Raw genomic sequence first — 20,711 nt, 5'->3', positions numbered from 1 at the left:
TCAGTTCAGTAAAATTCAGTTTTCTTAAAGAAGAATTATAATAGAAAATCAGTAAAAATAATTTCAGTTCAGTAAAAATTAAATTCAGCTCAGTAAAAATAAGTTCAGTTCAGTAAATATAATTTCAGTTCAGCAAAATTAAGGTGAATCAAACAGGGCCATAGTAACAAAGGCCCAATCCCAAATATTAAGATTTAGATTAAGATAACCCAACTCTAAAAAATTATTAATAGAGGAGAGAGAAAGAAAGAGAGAATAAGAGAATTGTAAAAGAGAAAGAATTGGTTAAGTTAAGTTGGTTGTGAAGGAGGAGAGAGAAGGTGGTAGTGGTAGGCCTACATTAAACCAACCTCAACCCAACCCAAGTAACGGTGGCATATAATTATATAACCGACATCTATTAATTCTATAACCGGTAACCTCCAAGTTACCCTTCATCTTTCTCTTACGTGTAACTCTCCCACCTCCTCTCCCATCACCCGCTGCGCACGTTAGCATCACCCCCCACCTTCCACCCTCCCACCCACTCACCCGGTGGCCTTACCTATCTTTCTTTTTCTCCCATCAAATGCCTCCTTCCTCTCAACCACCTCTTCTCACTTTCTCTCTCCTCTTTCTCTCTCCTCCTTTTTCTCTCTCTTCCCTTCAAAATCCCCATTATGCCCTCCCCTCCTTCCGCCTCCGCCGCCGACCCTTCTCCGGTGCCGGAAAACCCACCTCCTCCTCCCGTCGTTCGCAAGTTTCCGGCGCCTTGTTGGACCCAAGATGAAACCCTAGCTTTGATCAATTGTTACCAAGATAAATGGTATTCTCTTCGTCGCCGGAATCTCAGGACTGCTGATTGGGAAGCTGTTGCTGATGAGGTTAATCGGAGGTGTCCTGATCAATCGCCGCCCAAGTCGTCTGCTCAGTGCCGTCATAAGATGGAGAAGCTTCGTAAGAGGTATCGTGCTGAGAAACAGAGGATTGGGGCTCTTCCTTCGCATAATAATTTTGTGGGTAATCGATTTTTTCCTTCTTCTTCCTGGGTTTTTTTTGATTTGATGGATGCTATGGAGGTTGGATCTGGGTCTGCTCCTGGATCTACTAGTGTTGTTAATAATAATGGGGTTAATAATGGTGGTAGTAATCATAATATGAATATGAATGTTGTAAACCCAGTTAATCAGAATAATGGGGGTTTTGTGAAAGAGGAAAAAATTAGGGGAAAAGATGATTTAGGGAAGTATTTTGATGAGATTTTGATGGGTATGGGTAAAAGTGGGAGTGGTAGTGGAGGTCCGATTAAATTTAGGGTTAAGAACAACAATAATTGTAGTAGTAATAATAATAATGAGAGGTATTTTGATGAAGGGTATGATTATGATGGTGGAAATAATGGGAGTGGGTTTGATTATAAGAATGGGAGGAGTAATTTTGCATCTGGGTTTAATAAGAGGAAATTGGGTGAGGATTCTTCATCGTCGAAGATGTTTTTGAATGGGTGTTCATCGAAGAAGGGATTCGGGTTGGGTTCAGGGGCGGGATCGAGGGCGAGAGGAGGAGGAAGGGATGCCGCGGCTGGGGAGATGGTGGCGTCGATAAAGATGTTGGGAGAAGCATTGGTGAGGACGGAGAAGGAGAAGATGGAGATGATGCAAGAGATGGAGATGAAGTGGATGGAAATGGAGATGAAGAGGACTCAAATGATACTTGAAGCTCAACACAATATTGTTAATGCTTTTGTTCAAGGGTTTAAGAAGCAAAAGAAGGTTAAAGTTATGGAGGTGGAATGAATGAATGAAATCAATTAACTTGGTTGCTTCAACTCGATTCGTGCTTTTAGCTCATGATCAAGATCGATTAAGCGAGGAGAGTTCGAATTCCCCGAATGTTTGTTACTAAGAACATACTCTAGCTAGTAGTAGTAGTAAATGAGTAGATTTGTAGCTGAATTTGAGTATAAAAGTTGTGACCTTTCTTGCAAACCAAAATGTTTGGTTATGTTTAAAGGGCTATTGTGTTTGATCTTCTAAGTTTTTGGTTTGTATTACTTAATAAGTTTGTGAGTATTTTGATATCTTGATTTAGTATGTAGATATGTATATTATTGAAGAGAAAACTATGGTCTGGTTATTCAAAATTGAGCTTTTGTTTTGGCCACCACTCTTGATATGTGATGTTCGTTTAGGAATAATCTGTGCTAATCTGTGCTTCTGCTGTTCTGCATCTGATTTTGATCTGTTCTGAATTGAATACGAATACTTTGTTCGTTGCAGTTTCCTGCAATTTGCATACAATAGCATTATAGCCCCAAACCAATCAATGCGAATATGAACCAATATTGTAAGGGAATAACAGGGGGGTATTAAAAGGGAAGGTCGGACTTTAACCATCTTCCTAGAAGCCTTACAAGGTTAGACCTCTTGAGACGTTTGCTGTCTTCTAATCCTTAGACAATGGATCGATATGAGAGGGAGGCACCTCGACCATTGTTAGTTGTGGAGCTCAACATCCCAATGAATGCAAAGTTGCCCTTATGTTATTCCCTATCGAGCAGGGAAATCCCCCTGTGGCTCTTTGCCTGCGCCAATTTCCAAAATACTCGGCGAAGCTTATCTGTTGGAATTTAAGCATTAATGCCTAACATACTGCAGCTAAATTCCCGTGGAAAGTGATAGGTACATCTCATAAATTAATCAAACGAGTACAATTTCATGGATAGAATGCTAATTGTTAAGTTTCTCACAACCTTATCTTGTTGATTTATGAATTACTCTTATTTTAAGCTGGTTTATACTACAGAACAGAATATAGGACATATTGTTTCTCAAGACTGACTTAGCAGCTGATCATTCAGAATTCTTTTTGAATAATCCAATTTCACATTGAACTTATTCAAATCAACTTCATTTGGCTCTTGATGAACTTGATGGGTCATGAGCATGAGCATGAGCATGAGCATGAGCATGACTCGTGTATTATTTTTTATATTCTAATGCAAGTTTTATTAAAAACTTGTTCTCGTTAAAACTTATTTTTAATTTTTAAATGAATTAAATATGACTAGTTGGAAGTTATTCTCGTTAAAACTTGGTTAATAGATAAGGGCCCTAAAGTTCACTACTAATAAATAAACAACTCATTTGAGTTTCAAGTCTTTCGACGTTGTCAATTATAACTTTCTACTAGTCATGTTAGTTTATATTTATATATCAAGTAATATCTTATAATTTTTCCGTTTATATCTAGTTGTAACAGTTTGAATCTTACAATACAAATTAACATTTTTTTTCTTTAAAATACGTAGTAATTGATATCATACCTAACAAATTGCATATAGTACAAATTAACCGGTAAAATGATCAATATTATTTATAATGGAAATATTATTTTAGCACCTAATACTTGAAATTATTATACCACGCCAAACAAGTAGCTTTCGATCAACGTAAAACTCTAGTAACATACTAGTATAAGAGTGTTAGCAAAAGCATGAAGCAAATGAGCAAAATTATTCAACTTCTTAAGTAAGCTCATTTATTCGTACTTTCTTGCGTAGAGATCAAAACTCACAACATGTTGGGCCAACGAAAACTTGCTATCTTAGCCTTTCTTACGCTCATTGCTTCAGGTTTGCTTAATTTCATCAATGTTATGGTGTTACTGGAAGTTTTAATTATTGTTAATTATTTATAAGCTATTATACCAGTTTGTGTGGTACTCAATAATTATTTTTGTAGGCCTCACTGCCTTAGCAAGATTTCAAGGGCATTTAGTCCTCTTCACATGCTTAAGCATATCGTGCACTTCGTAGTATATCAAACTTGTAGGTTAAAATTGTCTTATTTATGAGTAGCTTTTTAAAAGTTTGACCTATTTACGATAAAACTTTACAAAAGTTGCAACATTTATTATATTGAAAACATCAATACTATATGTATTATTTGGATAAGCTAGTTGACTTACTACGAAGTACAGTAGTAGAAAAGAGGTAACTTTTGGGATACGTGGTCATTGTTTTCAAAAACGTTTTCTAACAACCATTAAGTTTGCCAATGGGCCAAACATGCATATATAATGCAGTAATATTAGAAACTTTATTTAATTTCATGATTCTTATTAGACAATTTGTACTTATCCTCTTAGTAATCAATAAGGAGGCATGATAAATATATGTATGTGTATATTGTTATCAGTTATCACCTATGTAAATATAATTAATAAGCTAATTTTTTGTGGCTATATAATTTTCTTCCATAAATATATAGTTGCTGTAAATGCGAAGTTACAACCAACGAAGGGAGTTGATGAAAAAGGAGTTGATTCAATCAATGAAGATGAAATAAGCCTAGACTTAAGCCAGCAACTGATCATGATGCCGAAAGATGACTATGATTGTATGCCGTCGGGTGATGTATGTTCCGGTGATGGACCTCCAGAACAGTGTTGCTCTGGTGCCTGTGTCCCTCATCCGACGCTTAGGGTGTTTGTGTGTGCTTGAGCCTTGTGAGTTATATATGACTATATAAATCAACACCACCTTCCCCTAGTCTTTACTCATGCATGTGTGCTTGTATTATATTTTGTAATAAAATGGGGGTAAAGGGGTAAGTACTGTACTGTAACAATAAGGTGCACGAGGATATACAGATATATACTTCGTATGATATATGTCCTTTTACTTTAATTATGTCAACTATACATCTTAAATGACGCTGATACCACTTCCTTTGATTGAAATTTGTCTTTAAATTGTTCCAACAATCGATCCATTACATTTAAAGATTATTAAACCAATATCATACCGTCCATACCTCTCAATTAACAATCTATTCAAACTTACATGATAAACTTAACTTCCATCTACCATACGCGGGAATTAAAGTTGTATATATACATTTTTTATTTAAAAAAATTTCCCACGTAGAAATTGCATGTATAATTATATTACAAATTTTCAGGAACATCAAATAAACAAGTCAAAAATGTTGCTTTGAATACATGCAAAAATATATTATAATCATACACGCAAATATAGCTCCGTAGTATAAATAAAGGGTTAAGCTAGGCATGAAGAAATTAAACCAATCAAAGTTTTAATCCACCTCTTAATTAAAACTTCCCTCATAAATTAGACTCTAAGGGCCTGTTATCTTACGTTGAAATTTAGTTCAGTTCAGTTCAATTCAACTCCTAATTTCCTTCTCTTATAAAATATTCAGTTCAGTTCAGCTCCTAATTTCCTTACTCTTATAAAATATTCATTTCATTTCAGTTCAGCAGAGTTCAGTTCAGTTCAGTTGAGTTCAGTTCAGTTCAATTTAGTCAATGAGAACAGGCCCTAAATTAAACTCAAACATGTTGGGCCAACTTAATGCAGGCATGTTAGCATTCATCATACTAGCTGCTTCAGGGTTACCTCTTGATTTCTTTCACAATATTTCAAGGTTTGATTTGTTATTAATTGTTGTTTGTTTGGTCTTCAATTTCTAATACCTCCGTTTCTAAATGATCTTAATTAAACACTTTCAGTTTCTTTTTGTTTCCATAAGGTTTTAACACTTTCACCCTATTTTATCTTTAGCAAACCTCTATTAATTACCTCTCTTACATTACTAGCTAGCTAAATGAGCCACAAACCAAGGTTATTATGACCTCACATCATACAAGCATATGCACGATGAAGTTAACAAAAGAGACGTCTTGCTAGCCGAAATAAAATCAAAGGTTAAAATGAAGGAAGTTGATGAAAAGGTTGCATTATTGTTTATCCAAAGTAAGCAAATGAAATTACTGAATGGATTCAAATGACTCGTTTTGTTGTGCTTCATTAGCCATTAGGCCAAGAGCTGGAGGCGAGTAAAAAAAAAAACATCCGTGTATGGATCGGGGGATTGAACCCGACGTGAATCGAACACGCAACCTTCTGATCTGGAGTCAGACGCGCTACCATTGCGCCACGGATCCATTTTGATGATTATTGCTGTAATTTATTAATTATCGTAGTAATAATTTAAAGTTTAACAGCTTCTTATTAATATTATATGATTCACTAATTACTTAATTAGCAACATTTACCTTAGAGATGGCAATTTAATTAGGGTCGGGACTATTCATTCATGGATATCCTAAGTAATGAATTTGGGCATAATCAATAACACCAACGAAGATGAAGGATTCCCAACATCAATTCTAAATATTCTCTCCTTTTTTTTTTTTTTTAAAGGTACACTATATTGATGGGATGCTAATGTAAGTTGGTGATTCCAATACAATATAGTTCTAAAATAGCCATATAGGTAAACACCCACACATTCACTTTAATTTTGAAAAAATATATATATTTCTGATATTGGTCCAAAAGCATGGATAACCTTTAGTTTTAGACTTTTTTTTTTTTTTTTAACAATTTCAGGTTTAGAAAGGAAAGATGTTGGCATGCTACACACAGACCCTATAATTAAGAAACATATTAGGCCATTAGGGTGATTGGAACCATGCACTACTTTTGACCATAAATCATCAATTTAGTCATTTTCGTACGTAGATGCATGTCTCACTTATTTAACTCAAAGCCACCATGGAACTTCATGTGACAAACAAGTGATATATGTGGTTCCAATTCACTTCCAAACAACATTAATTATATGACACCGAGATGCATGACATCCCTTACCATCTCAAGAGTTTTTGACATCAAACCACAATTAGGGTGCATACTTCAACTTTGAACAATTTTTAACTTTTCAAACCTGAAAAGCTAGAAATTAAAGCACGTTGAGGTTATTCACATGGATCTCACTATGTCCTCTCTGAGGCTATTTGGGTGGTATAAAAAATTAAAAACCGTCATCGATCTTTTATCTTGAAACAACCAATTTAATCGTTTACAACCTATATCTCCCTTCATTAAATTAACGCTACCACAAGACCTTATATGACTAAGGTCTTATTCTGGGGTTACTCAGTTGGTGAAGGGATACTTATTCTAGGGTTACTCAGTCGGTTAGCACATTTTTATGTGTGAGAAAACCCATAACCAATCGAGTAATCCCTAACCGAATAATTAATCCCTAAATAAGTAATCCCTGACTGATTGAGTAACCCCAGAATACCAAATAATCTCAAAATTAGTAACCCCGACTACATTAGACCATTTAAGTTGGTTGGAATCATGCACTTACAACTTTAAATAATCAATTTAATCATTTATGTACACGTCTCCAACTAATTCAAGGCCAATACGGGTCTTCATACGATAAATTGACAATTGACAATTGACAAAGGGTCAATTAATTTACAAAACTTTTTTGATCTGCTGTACGCCTGTACCAGTAGGCATTGCATTAGTGCATTACCTCATTGGTTTGTATAGGAGCCACTTCTCCCTCTTGTTCTTCCTCTCTTCTTCATTTAAATTCATTACACATAGTTGTATAACCTGAGCAATACTTTGTTAGTACAAGAACATGAACACAATCATAATACTACGCCAACATATACTGCTTATACAATATACACCAGTATTAGACTCCAGAGAACAAGTTTGTTATCAGTGTTCAATAAAAAACATACCCAATAAAAGAAAGCGAACCTCTGTAGATACAACAATGACTACAACATAACAATTACAACAGCAACAAGATTGTAGCTAGAGCTTGCAAAACACTGAAATAATGGACATTGCTCGAGACTGCCTTGTAAAGAGTATTGAAATAGAAACAATGTATAACGAATGTAAGGAGGTTGACGATGTAGGATATTCTGAATTCTCAAGGAACTGACTCGCGTATAACCCACAAAATATGCATCATTATCAGTAATTTATGCTTATCACCTCAATGATTTGCTGATGGTACTAGATAACTGTTGATAAGAAAAGACAGTGGGTCAAGAATTGCATTGTAACAAAAACTAAGTTGAAATAAACACTTAAAGCATTGAGTAAAATGATTCAGAACTTGATCATATTATATAATCAATCATAAATAAGGCGCATGAGCTTAACCGTGTTAGATTCAAGTCAACGATCTCATATCAAAGCAGAGACAGGAAGTTATATCATCCAAGTAATTAATCAATAGATCACGCTAACAAATCAGATCTGACATATAATGTTGAATCAAATTTGCATACCTTCTGTCTCATCCTTCTGTTCTGATGTTCCGATTTGGGAACCACCAGGAACATTAACAAGGCTGCTTTTACATACATCGATCCCAAGACAATCTGGAACCCCATTGATTTCAGCACTTTTCATTGTTTCACCCTTAATATCATACCACAAGATCTTATGCTCAGTTTTGTTTGCTGTCCTAAGCAAAATCTGATGGTTGAGCCTGTCGTAAGCAATAGGTGAAACTCGCGATGATCCAAAGACACATGAATCTGAAATTTGGACCAGCTTAACCCAGGATTCTTTCACACCATACTCATTCATGACCCATATTTCAACAACAGATTGTTGCAAATTCTTGGTTGACAAGTATAAACATCCATCAAAAACCCCAAAATCCAGCAAACCATCTCGTATATCATTACCCATATAGTCCGGCAATGGGACATCATGAGTCCATTTATTTTCAGAAAGATTGAAACAACAGATCCGATATTTACCTTCTTCTAAACTCCAAAACTTCCAATGAAGCAGATTGTTGTTTATAAGGACACCATTTTCACGGTGTCCCATAGAACCTTGAGGAGGAGTCAACTCGATCTCTTCCCATGAATTTGCCCTCGAGCTATAAACGCGAACTATCCTTTCTGTTTCAGGAAAGAAGAACCCCATGACACGAGGATGTTGGTCAACGATTCTAACAACTTTAAAATCATCATTATTACAATCATATCCAAACCCAAAATTCAAAGCAGTGTATCTTCTAGGTGGATAGTAAGTAGGGATTTGCCGGTAGCTGCCAGTCGAAGGATTCAACAGGAAAAGACTGTAAGGCTTATTAGTTTGGATGCAAAGTAATCCATTACAAGATCCAACAACAAAGGGCTCTACCCCAAAGCTCGGCAGCTTGACAGCAGGAGTTTTCGGCAAATCCAAGTTGAATGAGTAGAGGCAACCATCATTACCAGTGAGGATGAGGAGTTGGTTTGAGTTGGAGGAGAGAACATAGTCAAGATGACGGAGTATGAATTCATGGCTAGAAATCAAGGCTAACCATTTTTTGGATACACACTTGAACCGCGCAAGAGATTTTGCAGGCAGTCGTGGGAGTATACCATTGTCTACTATATCCAATGGAGTAGATGCCATAATTTCTCCCTACTCTTCCCTCTCTACCTGGGATCAGATTGGTTCAATAGTTACAAGGATTTGATTAACGTATCGAGAAATGATTATAATCTTCGTACGTATGTGCACAGGAAACTTAAGTATTGTACAAACTTTTTAGTATGAGATAGAGAAATGAACAGATGATACCAACTCAGATAGGACAGTAACATATATGAAGACTATATTAAACTAGTTAAATTAAAATAGTAGGTTTCCAGACTTTCTGCTTAGGTCGTGCATAATTTATTATCCTAAGCATTTGTATAGAGAACATTGTGCTGCATTAATTAATTCATCTCAATAACAACCACTTTCTATGTAAGTGTGAAGAGAAGGATATCACAGATATGACAGGGTGTTAGCATAAGACATGGTCCTCACTAATAATACAGAACACATACTAAAAATGAAAGTTGACAAATTCAAAAATTCAATTAAAAAGTGATGGTAGGCCGTAAATGCGAAGTTACAACTAACAAGAGTTATGAAGATAGCAAAAGAAGACTTGTTGCTAGCTGAAACAAAAGCAATGATGGAAATTAAATGAAGGGAGTTGAAAGGAAGTTGATTCAATCTATGAAGATGAAAAAAGCCTAGACTTACTCCAGCAACTGATTATGATGCCGAAAGATGACTATGATTGTATGCAGTCGGGCGATGTATGTGCCGGTGATGGACCTCCAGAACAGTGTTGCTCTGGTGCCTGTATCTCTCATCCGACGCTTAGGGTGTTTGTGTGTACTAGAGCCAATTAATTTACAAAACCTTTACTTTCTGCGTTACCTCATTGGTTTTCCTTCTTTTTCTTACTCTCTTCTTCATTTAAATAAGTTTTTTTTAGGGGGTTTCAATAATTGTAAGTTTGTAACCCATAATTCTATAACCTGTGCAATACTTTATTTCTTTAATTGGTTAAAAGTTCAAAACTAATTTTTATTTAATTGTCAGTTGACGTAGACCGCCCTGATTAACAATATTCTGTTAGTACAACAACATGAACATAATCACAATATGTATTTTGTTGAACAGCAATTTTCCATTGAGTATAATTTTGTCACCAACATTTACTACGTATACAATATACACCAGCATTAGACACTAAATAACAAGTTTGTTATTCAGTGTTCAATAAAAAAAAAAAAAAAAAAACATACCCAATAGAAGAAGGTGAACCTCTGTAGAACCAACAATGACAACAGCACAAGAACGACCGAGGTCTTTCAAAATAAGATAGTAGCTAGCACTTGAAAAACACTGAAGTAATGGCCATTGCTCGAGACTGCCTTGTAAAGTCTTGAGCTGTATGTAAGGAGGTTGACAGTGCAGGATTTTCTGGATTTTTAAGGAACTGACTCCCATATAACCCAAAAATATGCATCATCATCAGTAATATATGCTTATCGCTTCAATGAGCTGCTGATGGTACTAGATGGCTGTTGATATGAAAAGAATAGTGGGTCAAGAATTACATTGTAACAAAAACTAAGATGAATTATACACTTGAAGCATTGAGTATAATCAATCACAAATAAGGCCGCGTGATCATAACTGTGTTAGATCAAGTCAACAATCTCATATCAACAATCATCCAAGTTGATCAATAGATCAAGCTAACAAATCAGATCTAACATGTAAAATAAAAAATCCAAGAATGTTGAATCAAATCTGCATACCTTCTTTCCCATCCTTCTGTACTGATTTTCCGATTTGGGAACCACCAGGAATATTAACAAGGCTGCCTTTACATACATCAATCCAAAGACAATCTGCAACCCCATTGATTTCAGCAACTTTAGTTGTTTCACCCTTAATATCGTACCACAAGATCTTATGCTCAGTTTTGTTCGCTATTCTAAGCAAAATCTGATGGTTGAGCCTGTCGTAAGCAATAGGTGAAACTCGCAATGATCCAAAGACGCATGAATCGGAAATTTGGAACAGCTTAACCCAAGATTCTTTCACACCATACTCATTCATGACCCATATATCAACAACAGATTGTTGCGGATTCTTAGTTGATAAGTATAAACATCCATCCAAAACCCCAAAATCCAGCAATCCATCTCGTATATCATTACCAGAATGCAAGTTTGAACCCATATAGTCTGGCAATGGGACATCATGAGTCCATTGTTTTTCACAAATATTGAAACAACGGATCTGATATTTGCCTTCCTGTAAACTCCAAAACTTCCAATGAAGCAGATTGTTATTTATAAGGGCACCATTTTCACGATTTCCCATAGAATCCTGAGGGGTAGTCCACTCAATCACTTCCCAGGAATTCGCCCTCGAGCTATACACGTGAACAATCCTATCCATTTGATGACTGAGGAACCCCATAGAAGGATAGCGGTCAACGATTCTAACAACTTTATAATCATCATTATCACAATCATACCCAAACCCAAAATTCAATGCAGAACATCTTCTAGGTGGAATCAAAGAGGGGATTTCCCTATAGCTACCAGTCGAAGGATTAAGCAAGACAAGACAGTAAGGTCTATAACTTCGGATGCAAAGCAATCCATTACAAGATCCAACAACAAAGGGCTCTACCCCAAAGCTCGGCAGCTTAACAGCAGGAGTTTTCGGCAAATCCAAGTTGAATGAGTAGAGGCAACAATCATTACCAGTGAGGATGAGGAGTTGGTTTGAGTTGGAGGAGAGAGCATAGTCAAGATGACGGAATATGAACTCATGGCTAGAAATCAAGGCTAACCAATTTTTGGATACACACTTGAAGAGCACAAGAGATTTTGCAGGCAGTCGTGGGAGTATACCGTTGTCTATTATATCCAATGGAGTAGATGCCATCACAGAAAGTTTCTCCCTATTCTTCTCTTTCTACCTGGAATCAGATTGTTTCAATAGTTACGAGGATTAATTAATAAATCAAAACGATTATAATCTGCATACATATGTAAGTGCACAAAAAAAAACCCCAATAATGTACAAACTTTTTACTATTAGATAGAGAAATTAACAGCTGATACCAACTCAGATAGGACAGTAACATATATGTAAAGCTAAAACACACAAAATATATTTGATTATGCTCTAGACTATATTTAAATAGTTAAAATAGCAGGTTTCCACTAACTTGTACTTCCTCCGTTTTCTTTTACTTGCAACACACCTTTTAGGCACACAGTTTTAAGAGATGATTAGTGAGGGTAGACGAGCGATTTTATCAATATAATTTTTACACGAAGATTAGAATAGGGTTAAAGTATCATTTGTAAAAATTATAATTAATAAATTATCCGTTTACATTACATAAACCCGACATCAAAACACGTGCCACAAGGCTGTGTTGCAAGTAAAAAGAAACGGAGGAAGTACATAATTTATTACCCTAATCATGTGAATAGAGAACATTGTATGTACTGCATTAATTAAAATATAACAACCACTTATGTGAAGAGAAGAATATGCTAAGCATATCGCCGATATGGCAGGGTATTAAGCATAACATATGCACCTCCCTAATTATACAGAACATTAAAATATAAAGTTGCCAGCTTCAAAAAAAATCACTAAACAAGTGATACTTGAGACATTTACCATACCTCCTGAATTTTAAGTTTTGACTCTATAAACCAGAGTCAGATTATAATGAGATATCCACTCTCCAATCATAGTTACCCTCTTACCATTTCATTGTTCATATCATTATATAGAGTCACATACCGTGATGCTCATTTCTATCTTAAAATGGAAAATTGAACACACTACTAGTATAATTAAAAGATTACTAACTTACTATTGCTTAGCTTCTCCAGGTTTCTCTATTTTCGCTGCCTCGATCACTTGACTTAATCCTTTCTGTGTTTTACTCCCAAAGTTCATGTACACTATCTCCTTTCTCACCCTGAGTACAGTGTCTACGCTTTCACACTTGTTACGTTGTTAGCCTTCCCTGATGAGTCATTTGAATCATCTTAAATATTCTTAATCAAGCATTCAAGAGCACCAAATGAGGAAAATATCTAGTACAACTGTACAATAGAATCCAAACCAATCACAATAATGTACTGTCGTCGCTTGTTTTGTAATCTAATAAGGAGATATTTGATCTCAATAGGCCAAGAATTGCCAGAAGACAAACTGTCATTATAATTATAAGATAATTTCATATTGGAATAATGCACACTAAGAATTACTGACCCGTTTATTCATATAGGCTGCACTAGTGACAATTGACAACCAAGAAAATGCAGAAGGGCAATAAAATGAGAGAAGTCCTGGATAAGGAAATCAGACAGAAGATCACATCTCAGCAATGTACAAATCAAAATGGGGCGCGAATTGGGCCAAAAATATCGGATTGCAACACCACACGTAAAACATCTATAAAAGAAGAAACGTACCTGGATTTCGTTGTCCACTAGCCCCCAGTGGTTCAAATTAGTCCAAAACCCACACCTAAAACACAATTTAAGACAAATTTATTTAGCAAAACACAATTTAAGAAACAATTTAAGGAAACAAGAAAACAATATTTATTACTTCTAACAATAATCATTCGGCAATAACCCATCTAGAGTCCATTGTTCATAGCAAAAATCAAAACAATGAACCCCAATATTGACGTTCTTGAAACCCTGAAATTTTTTATGAAGAGGATGGTTGTTTATGTTGTGATATATACCACTGCTACATTATGAGATTCCAACTTCATATATACTAAAAAAAAATACGGTTAGCGTTTTATACTTTGTTTTCCGATTCATAATCATATGATTATGATGGCAATGTTCATGAATGACACCGGTTCATGAATCCGTACAATTGAAAAATTTAGAATGTTTATGAATCAATACAATTTGAATGTCTATGAATAGCACCGGTTCATGAATCAATACAATTGGAATGTTTAAGAATGGCAGCAGTTCATAATTCAATACATGGATCTAGAACTTATCCCATTTTATGTTGCTAGGTGCAATTTTCCAGCTTTAAAGGGAGAAATGTAGAAATATAAAAGCTCTTTTGGCCATATATAAATATGAGGAACTTAAGATGAATTTGGAATACACAATAAAGAAACACAGAGTATAAAATCAAAAAGAAGAGATAATAACAAAAAAAAATCCAGTAAAGTTATACAGTGAAATGTAAATAAGGATAAATGCTGATAATTCCTGTAAAAATATTCTAGACAGTAGAATTAGAAAATTACCTCAAAATCAGAGGGTAGAATGTATAGTACTGTAGCATACTACATGCAGTGTCGCAGAGATGAAGTGAAACAGTATCAGACTGAGTTTGAAGTTTGAAAGTGGATAGTCTTCAAATGAAATACGCAACACTTTAATTAAAGTTAAAAGGGTGATTGCCAATTCATCCACATGGGTGATATTAACCACTGTTCAACTAGCTTAGGTGTTAGGTATAGATACTGTCAACTTGTCAAGTGTCAACTGCTAGTACTCCGTAGTTTATTATTAAAGTACCTCCGTTCTTTTTTGTTTGTCTCGATTTTCTTTAAACAACTACACGTATGAAAGGAAAATTGATTTTGGCACACCCTTAATTGATTTTGGCACACCCCTATGTGAAAAGAGCACAGTTTTCTATGTGAGAGCACAGTTTTCTATGCTCTTTTCACATAGGGGTGTGCCAAAATCAATTAAGGGTGTGCCAAAATCATTTCCCGTATGAAGGGTCATCATGGGACAATCTTTTGTGTGGAGCAGGTTTTTTTCAGTTTAGGTTTGGATTTTGGCCTGAATCCATTTTTGAGGCCACACCCCACAAACCCACACTTTATCTAGGCCGGATCAATGGTGATCGGCTTATATAGTCATTATCGACCAATCAACCTCTATCAAATAATGTTTAACTAATAACGGAATGAATTACTCACCATAAAAATAAAGGGACATATGGGGTGGTAATAAAACAACAAAATCAACTTCAATCAGAAACACTTATTAGTACCATTACAAGATTTCACAAAACCATCAGAATGATAATTCATACCAAATGATGATTTGATAGTACTGTCAGTACAAATTGAACAGAATTTTGTAAATACCCTTTTGATGAATGAATATTCCAATCTAACAATTTCTCCTGATTTTTTGGAAATATATATAAATTTGTAATAAACCCTGCAACATCTTTAAAAGATCATCTATTGCAGCAGTTCTGATTTACCTGCTTCCGAAAACAGAAACCAGGAATGCAGGCTGAAGTGAGAAAATTCAATCCTCGACAGAAATCAACTCATACAGTATTGTAAAGTCTCCCCGATTCAAGAGTGAAGCCTTCCATAACTTTAATTCTCTCTCGTGGCAGCTTCCTGGCATTAGTTTTTCATCCATGGAATGTTGATGAGACAGTTTCTACTTTCTAGGTATCCAAGGTAATGAAACTGAAACCGCCTTCTGCAATCCAAGCAAACAGATCTTGGTACAACATACAACTCACCAATGCAATTTTCCAGTGACTTACTGGTAGAAGCATCCAATGTCATAGCATAGTCGGGTACTTGGCATCAAGAAATTCCCTGAGGGTCCGAGCAGCTTTCTGCCCACCCATCAGATCGGCCAATTTCTCAACTGGAAGAAGAGCCAGATCAGCTAAGCTACTACACCCATCCATTATAGCCCTGTAGTTAGAATCAGTGACACCTGGGAGACGTCTCAAGAACTCCACAGCAGAGGTGTTATAGTTTTCAGCTCTGCCATGAAGAGAACAAAATGCAAGTATACCAATTAGTTTCTTTTAATAAACTGTCATTGTTTGATATTAGATACTAATGATTGATCATTTACATTATAACACCATAATTATCTGCAACAAACAACTCATCTCAACATTCCAAACTATACTTCATCAGGTCTTCTAGTTTGAAAATAATAATATGAAGTAATAGAGATGCATAAATATGTTTTTCTGAACATCACAAAGGTTTGTTGTAGCATTTTAAAACATAAAAATAAATAAAATAAATAAATAACCCCACTATATTTAGGATTAAAAATAGCACATGGAACAAAAATCTCACCTCACATCATTCTCTACAATTCCTTCCTCTGAGGGTACACCAACTCTTGTTGCTTTGGCCTCATCAGGTTCATCTTGATTTGCTTTAAGGGAGGCAAATATTTCAGCCGTTGCATGCAAACTGCGAGACCAGACAATGCGCAGGCGGGGAAAGTGCATAGCTAGCAATGTGAGCTTTGAGATTATACTATTTGGTGTAACATCATCCCCAATATCACTTGCTGACTTAGAATTCAACAAACACAAATTAGCACCAGAGTTAAAATTAGAAGTGACTGAACATTAGTTGATAAGTGTATAATGATTTGGACTTGGGGTTTGAAAAAAGTTGACTTAAGACTTTAACATCTCCAATGATTTGGATCGGGGAAGTGAAATAATTGTGCTATGATCTCTCCCTAATAAAATTATTTTACAAAAATACATTATTCCAGTTCCCATGATTCCAAACCCAAGGTCCATGGATTGACGGAAAGAAGTACGAAGTGTAATATTAGTAAAATATTTAATGTATCTAGTAAGTGGTGCTTACCAGAAAAGAGAAGCTTTTGTCTTGTGAAAACTCAATCAACAGAACAGGTATTCTATAATATCGCACCATCATTTCGATTTGGTGATAGAGCCGTCCAGATGTAAAACTGCCGAACAGATCCTGGATACTCTTCCTTTCTACACATATCAAAGGGGAGAGGATGTAATCACCAACTTCCAAGGTCACTGGTATAATGCGCATACCCTTCTGGTGGAGGACATTTGGAAGGCTGCTCATGAACTCTCTCATGTCCACTATAACCTAAAATAATTAATTTTTACAAAAAATATAAGTTCAAAAGGTCAGCTTGTATGCATTAAGCTAAATTAGCATGCAAAATAAAAAATATACTGGTATATAAATTCTCATGCCTGCATTTCTTTATCAGTTTCTTTTCTTCCACCAGCTTTTCTGGTTATTGAATTTAGTGCCACAGATGATTGTGACTCAATGGGAAAATTTACGCCCAGAAGGTGGTCATCCTGACAAAGATCAAACCACAAGACATTACAGTTACGAAAAAAACATAGCAGCAAACTTACTGAAATCATTTACTTAATACAAATCAAATCTCAAATTAAATAGAAAAGCCTCCAAATTTAACAGCTATCTTCCAACAAATCAGACACACAAATACAGGTTGAGCTATCATTTCAAAATATTATAACAAAAGTAGTAGCAGTGAGCTTCTAGCCACTGGTCAACAATAAAATTAAGAGGCAGGCTAGGTCTGCTACTAGGATATACATGCTACCAATAAACAAGCTGAAAATATAAATGCAGCAAGGGAGAAGAAAGCCAGCTATCACTAATACATAAAATAAAAATATAAGATTTTTTCTTTAAAAAAAAAAAACAAGGAACATACCAAATTAACTGGAATCATCATCATCGATTTTTGCCTAATCAAAGACTCGAATGCCCCATTTTCACGACGTATACTTGCCTCAAATTTCTGTACCTCGGTTGAATCTTCATAGAATAAAAAGTAAACTTTCAACTTCTTGGAAGGGTTCTCAGCATTGTAGACCTCCACTTCCCGGACAAAGGTGATATCAGGATGGTAAGCAATGATAATAGATGGCTTCAAAATGTCAAGTATAGGCTGATCACTTTCAAGGGCATGAAAATGTACAGGGGGTAGTGGCCTCCGGCTTGTAGTAATATCCACATCAATATCTTCAGTATGTCTCTTAAGGACACCGTTTCCAGCAAGTAGACTTCTTTGCTCACCTTCATGAAGACCATCTTCAACAATTGTATAATCACCAGTTCTTTCGCCTTCATTAACAGGACTAGCTATTTGAGATGTATCACTTGTTTTAGATTTGCTACGAGTCTTACTGTGCTTTTCTAGAGGTTTCTTGCTTTTCCCTTTTCTTCTTCCTGGCTCATTTACCTCATTGCCAACATCATGCTGGCAAGTATCTTCAACTGCTGTTTCTTTCTTGGATAGATTTTTTATCGCTGATGCAGCAGCCAGTAGCGCATCATTTTCCTGCTTGTTTATGCTGCTAGGTTCTCCATCTTCTTTACCAGTTCTTGAAACAACACCATCAAGTATTCCAAAACCTTTAGGCTCTTTAGCTTTCTTCTTAGCACCTTTCTGCCGTCCTTGATAACCTTTCAATTCTACTTTGCTCAATAAGTATTTCTCCCATTCTTCCCGCATGACCTGTTAAGTAAAGGATAGCAATAAACAGAGTTTTTGTAAGCAGATATCAGTAACATAAACCCAAAAAAAAAAAAAAAAAGAGTGCGCCATTCAGACAGCAATCTTGCCAAGAATCTGAAAATGAGTAGAAACATCTGTTTAACAACACAACTATGCTTCTGTAATATAAAACAAACAGCTAGAATATATAAGGACATGAAAGTTGATACTACCTTCTTTGGGCCATTTGTAATGCAATCCTCAAGCTGCATGCATGAGTGCTCATCCTTGCATGCCACCAAAACAATTCCATTGCTATCATCGTCGTTTTCACTCATAAATTCATCACTTGATGATGCTTGTTTCTTCCTCTCTGCTTCAATCTCCTCTAAAATGTCCTGGCAAAACATTGCTAGTCTTGTCAATAAAACAAGGATCGTATATCACTAATAGATGGAATTATAATTGTACATACTACAAAAATAAGATACAAAACTCACTCACTCACACGTAACACCTTCCACTTTGGTGGTTCCTCTAGAATCTCTTGGAGAAAAACTTCTCCACCTGAAGCTGAAAGTAAAGCATATTCTTCAGAAGCAAAGATATGACATCAGAGATACAGGAGTGACAGCAATTCATCCAGCAATTAAATTGTGACTTCTCTTCTCAAATTTTTGGTTACTACATACATTTTATTCTCATCCAAGTTCAGTTTTAAAACCATAACACCAAAAACTCTATATACAAACAATTACTCACCTTCTTTCTCAATGCTACTCTCCTTTAATTTTCTCTTTTTTCCCGACACATTTGTTTTCTGCCCAGTTGGCTTACCTGCCTCTGACCTTGCAAAATGGTAAACACGCTTCTTTGCATACTCAAATATCTTATAACTTGATTCCGCAAAAATCCAGACCGACCTAAAACTCTCCGAAACCCTCAGCGAATCCAGATACTTCAAATATGTAACCGCATCATACCTACCAACAGAAAAGAGATATCCCATTCAACAGAACTTCAAACAATACAAGTTTCCCGCCAACAAATTAATACCACTGAACAATATCAAGACAACCTAATTCGTTTCATTTTAAATAGAATTAGTATGATGACTATGATCCAATATTCATGAGTTAAAAATCAGTACCTGACAAGATAATCCAACAACTTCCTCAAGGTCTTTAAATCCGAAACAAGCTGTTTAGTCTTCTTGCCTAATGTATGCCAAATTGGGTCTAATTGTCTCTTAATAATCTCATCAAAAGACTTAAACAATCCGTTCTCAACCGTTAAATCCTCAACATCAACCTTATTAGTCCTCCTCATTTCCTTCAAACAAGCATCCATAACCTCAATTATAGCCTTTTGAATCCCCTTCATCGCCGAATTCATAGGAACTCTTATATCCACCACCTCGGAAGGGCTCTTCTCGAGTTCCTGCGAAACATACACTTGAAACCTAGGCCACAAATGCAGCTTTCTAACAAACAAACACTTCATAATCCTCTCCGCTTTCGCAAACCCAGAAACCATAGCAAAAGGCTTATCAGAAAAAGCCCTTATATAGGCATTCTTATTCAATGACCTCATAATTCTAACGATAAACGCCTCGGTCGACGTCTCAGAGAGTGAATGTGCATTCAAAATCAAAATTCCAGCAATTTTCGAAGTGGGAATTCTAGAGGTTAGAAGATCAACAATGAGAATACGAGAAGTAATGAAATAAACACCCCCAGATGAGTAAAGTGCATTGCGCTGGTGAGCAGGAAGCTCAGAAGTGATTTCAACAGGTCCGCCATTCAAATTAGGGTTAGGGTTTGAAATTAAGATTGATTTTCGTTGAGAAGGATTGGCAGAAAGGATTAAGAGAGTACCTTGATCGGAAGAATGAAGAGAGAGAAGAGTTGCGATGAGTTTAGAGAGAGAAAGTCCAGAAGAAAGAACAACTAAGCCGCCATTTGGGTCTTCCAAGAGGTCGGAGATGATGTGTTCGTGAAATTGTACCATTTGTTCTTCTCAATTGTAAATTATTAGTGAAATTAGGGTTCTTCGCTCCTTGAATTGATAGTATTTTCTCCGAATTTTGCAGGAATTGAGAAATCTAGGGTTAAGCAGAGATTGAAAAGGGGATTTTTCTCTCTCTTCTGGGTTGAAGGAGGGAAGATGGCGGGAAGAAAGAGGGCGAAAGTAGGTTAAATGGTTGTTTGTTGTTTCGGTTTTTTTGGTGCCAATTTAAT

At 35.8% G+C, this 20,711-nt stretch overlaps 4 protein-coding genes and 1 non-coding gene across 7 annotated transcripts; 1 reads left to right on the top strand and 4 right to left on the bottom strand.

Annotated features, from left to right (window-relative positions):
• Positions 1–269: 269 nt before the first annotated feature.
• Positions 270–2,142, top strand: LOC145597843 (uncharacterized). The gene has a single exon (XM_081654095.1). The coding sequence runs from the start codon at positions 660–662 to the stop codon at positions 1,773–1,775; it is 1,116 nt and encodes a 371-aa protein (XP_081510221.1). The 5' UTR covers positions 270–659; the 3' UTR covers positions 1,776–2,142.
• A 3,735-nt stretch (positions 2,143–5,877) lies between these two features.
• On the bottom strand, positions 5,878–5,949 carry TRNAW-CCA (transfer RNA tryptophan (anticodon CCA)). Its single transcript has one exon. It is a non-coding gene; the product is annotated as a tRNA-Trp (tRNA).
• Positions 5,950–7,467: 1,518 nt separating this feature from the next.
• On the bottom strand, positions 7,468–10,553 carry LOC145599047 (F-box protein CPR1-like). 2 transcript variants are annotated; one of them, XM_081655461.1, is made up of 3 exons: positions 10,423–10,553; positions 8,119–9,274; positions 7,468–7,848 (listed from the first exon to the last, which is right to left on the bottom strand). In XM_081655461.1, the coding sequence occupies exons 2-3, from the start codon at positions 9,245–9,247 to the stop codon at positions 7,841–7,843; spliced, it is 1,137 nt and encodes a 378-aa protein (XP_081511587.1). In that variant the 5' UTR covers positions 9,248–9,274; positions 10,423–10,553; the 3' UTR covers positions 7,468–7,840. The 2 variants fall into 2 exon arrangements, with proteins under 2 accessions (XP_081511587.1, XP_081511586.1); XM_081655460.1 differs by lacking the exon at positions 10,423–10,553 and adding an exon at positions 9,872–10,056.
• On the bottom strand, positions 10,264–13,279 carry LOC145599046 (F-box protein CPR1-like). Of its 2 annotated transcripts, XM_081655459.1 has the most exons (3): positions 13,035–13,279; positions 10,942–12,119; positions 10,264–10,701 (listed from the first exon to the last, which is right to left on the bottom strand). In XM_081655459.1, exons 2-3 carry the CDS (start codon positions 12,083–12,085, stop codon positions 10,694–10,696), a joined length of 1,152 nt encoding a protein of 383 aa, XP_081511585.1. In that variant the 5' UTR covers positions 12,086–12,119; positions 13,035–13,279; the 3' UTR covers positions 10,264–10,693. The 2 variants fall into 2 exon arrangements, with proteins under 2 accessions (XP_081511585.1, XP_081511584.1); XM_081655458.1 differs by lacking the exon at positions 10,264–10,701 and having other exon boundaries at positions 10,833–12,119.
• A 1,895-nt stretch (positions 13,280–15,174) lies between these two features.
• LOC145597573 (DNA repair endonuclease UVH1-like) lies at positions 15,175–20,678 on the bottom strand. Its single transcript, XM_081653772.1, has 9 exons — positions 19,622–20,678; positions 19,234–19,454; positions 18,980–19,044; positions 18,705–18,869; positions 17,686–18,492; positions 17,189–17,299; positions 16,818–17,078; positions 16,287–16,510; positions 15,175–15,959 (listed from the first exon to the last, which is right to left on the bottom strand). The coding sequence occupies exons 1-9, from the start codon at positions 20,479–20,481 to the stop codon at positions 15,749–15,751; spliced, it is 2,925 nt and encodes a 974-aa protein (XP_081509898.1). The 5' UTR covers positions 20,482–20,678; the 3' UTR covers positions 15,175–15,748.
• Positions 20,679–20,711: the final 33 nt, after the last annotated feature.

This window comes from Chenopodium album, chromosome 20 (genome assembly GCF_948465745.1).
Source record: "Chenopodium album chromosome 20, dcCheAlbu1.1, whole genome shotgun sequence".
Taxonomy (NCBI): Eukaryota; Viridiplantae; Streptophyta; class Magnoliopsida; order Caryophyllales; family Amaranthaceae; genus Chenopodium; species Chenopodium album.
Note: the sequence above shows the minus strand (reverse complement) of the source record. Positions and strands in the feature narration are given on the sequence as shown.

Bases quoted from the DNA above. Each gene is read 5' to 3' on its own strand.
- LOC145597843 (XM_081654095.1), top strand. From the start codon at position 660: ATGCCCTCCCCTCCTTCCGCCTCCGCCGCCGACCCTTCTCCGGTGCCG.
- LOC145599047 (XM_081655461.1), bottom strand. From the start codon at position 9,247: ATGGCATCTACTCCATTGGATATAGTAGACAATGGTATACTCCCACGA.
- LOC145599046 (XM_081655458.1), bottom strand. From the start codon at position 12,085: ATGGCATCTACTCCATTGGATATAATAGACAACGGTATACTCCCACGA.
- LOC145597573 (XM_081653772.1), bottom strand. From the start codon at position 20,481: ATGGTACAATTTCACGAACACATCATCTCCGACCTCTTGGAAGACCCA. The intron at 18,870-18,979 runs GTGAGTGAGTGA...ATGTTTTGCCAG, and splicing joins CAAAGTGGAAGGTGTTACGT to GACATTTTAGAGGAGATTGA. The intron at 16,511-16,817 runs GTAAGCACCACT...TTGAATTCTAAG, and splicing joins ACAAAAGCTTCTCTTTTCTG to TCAGCAAGTGATATTGGGGA.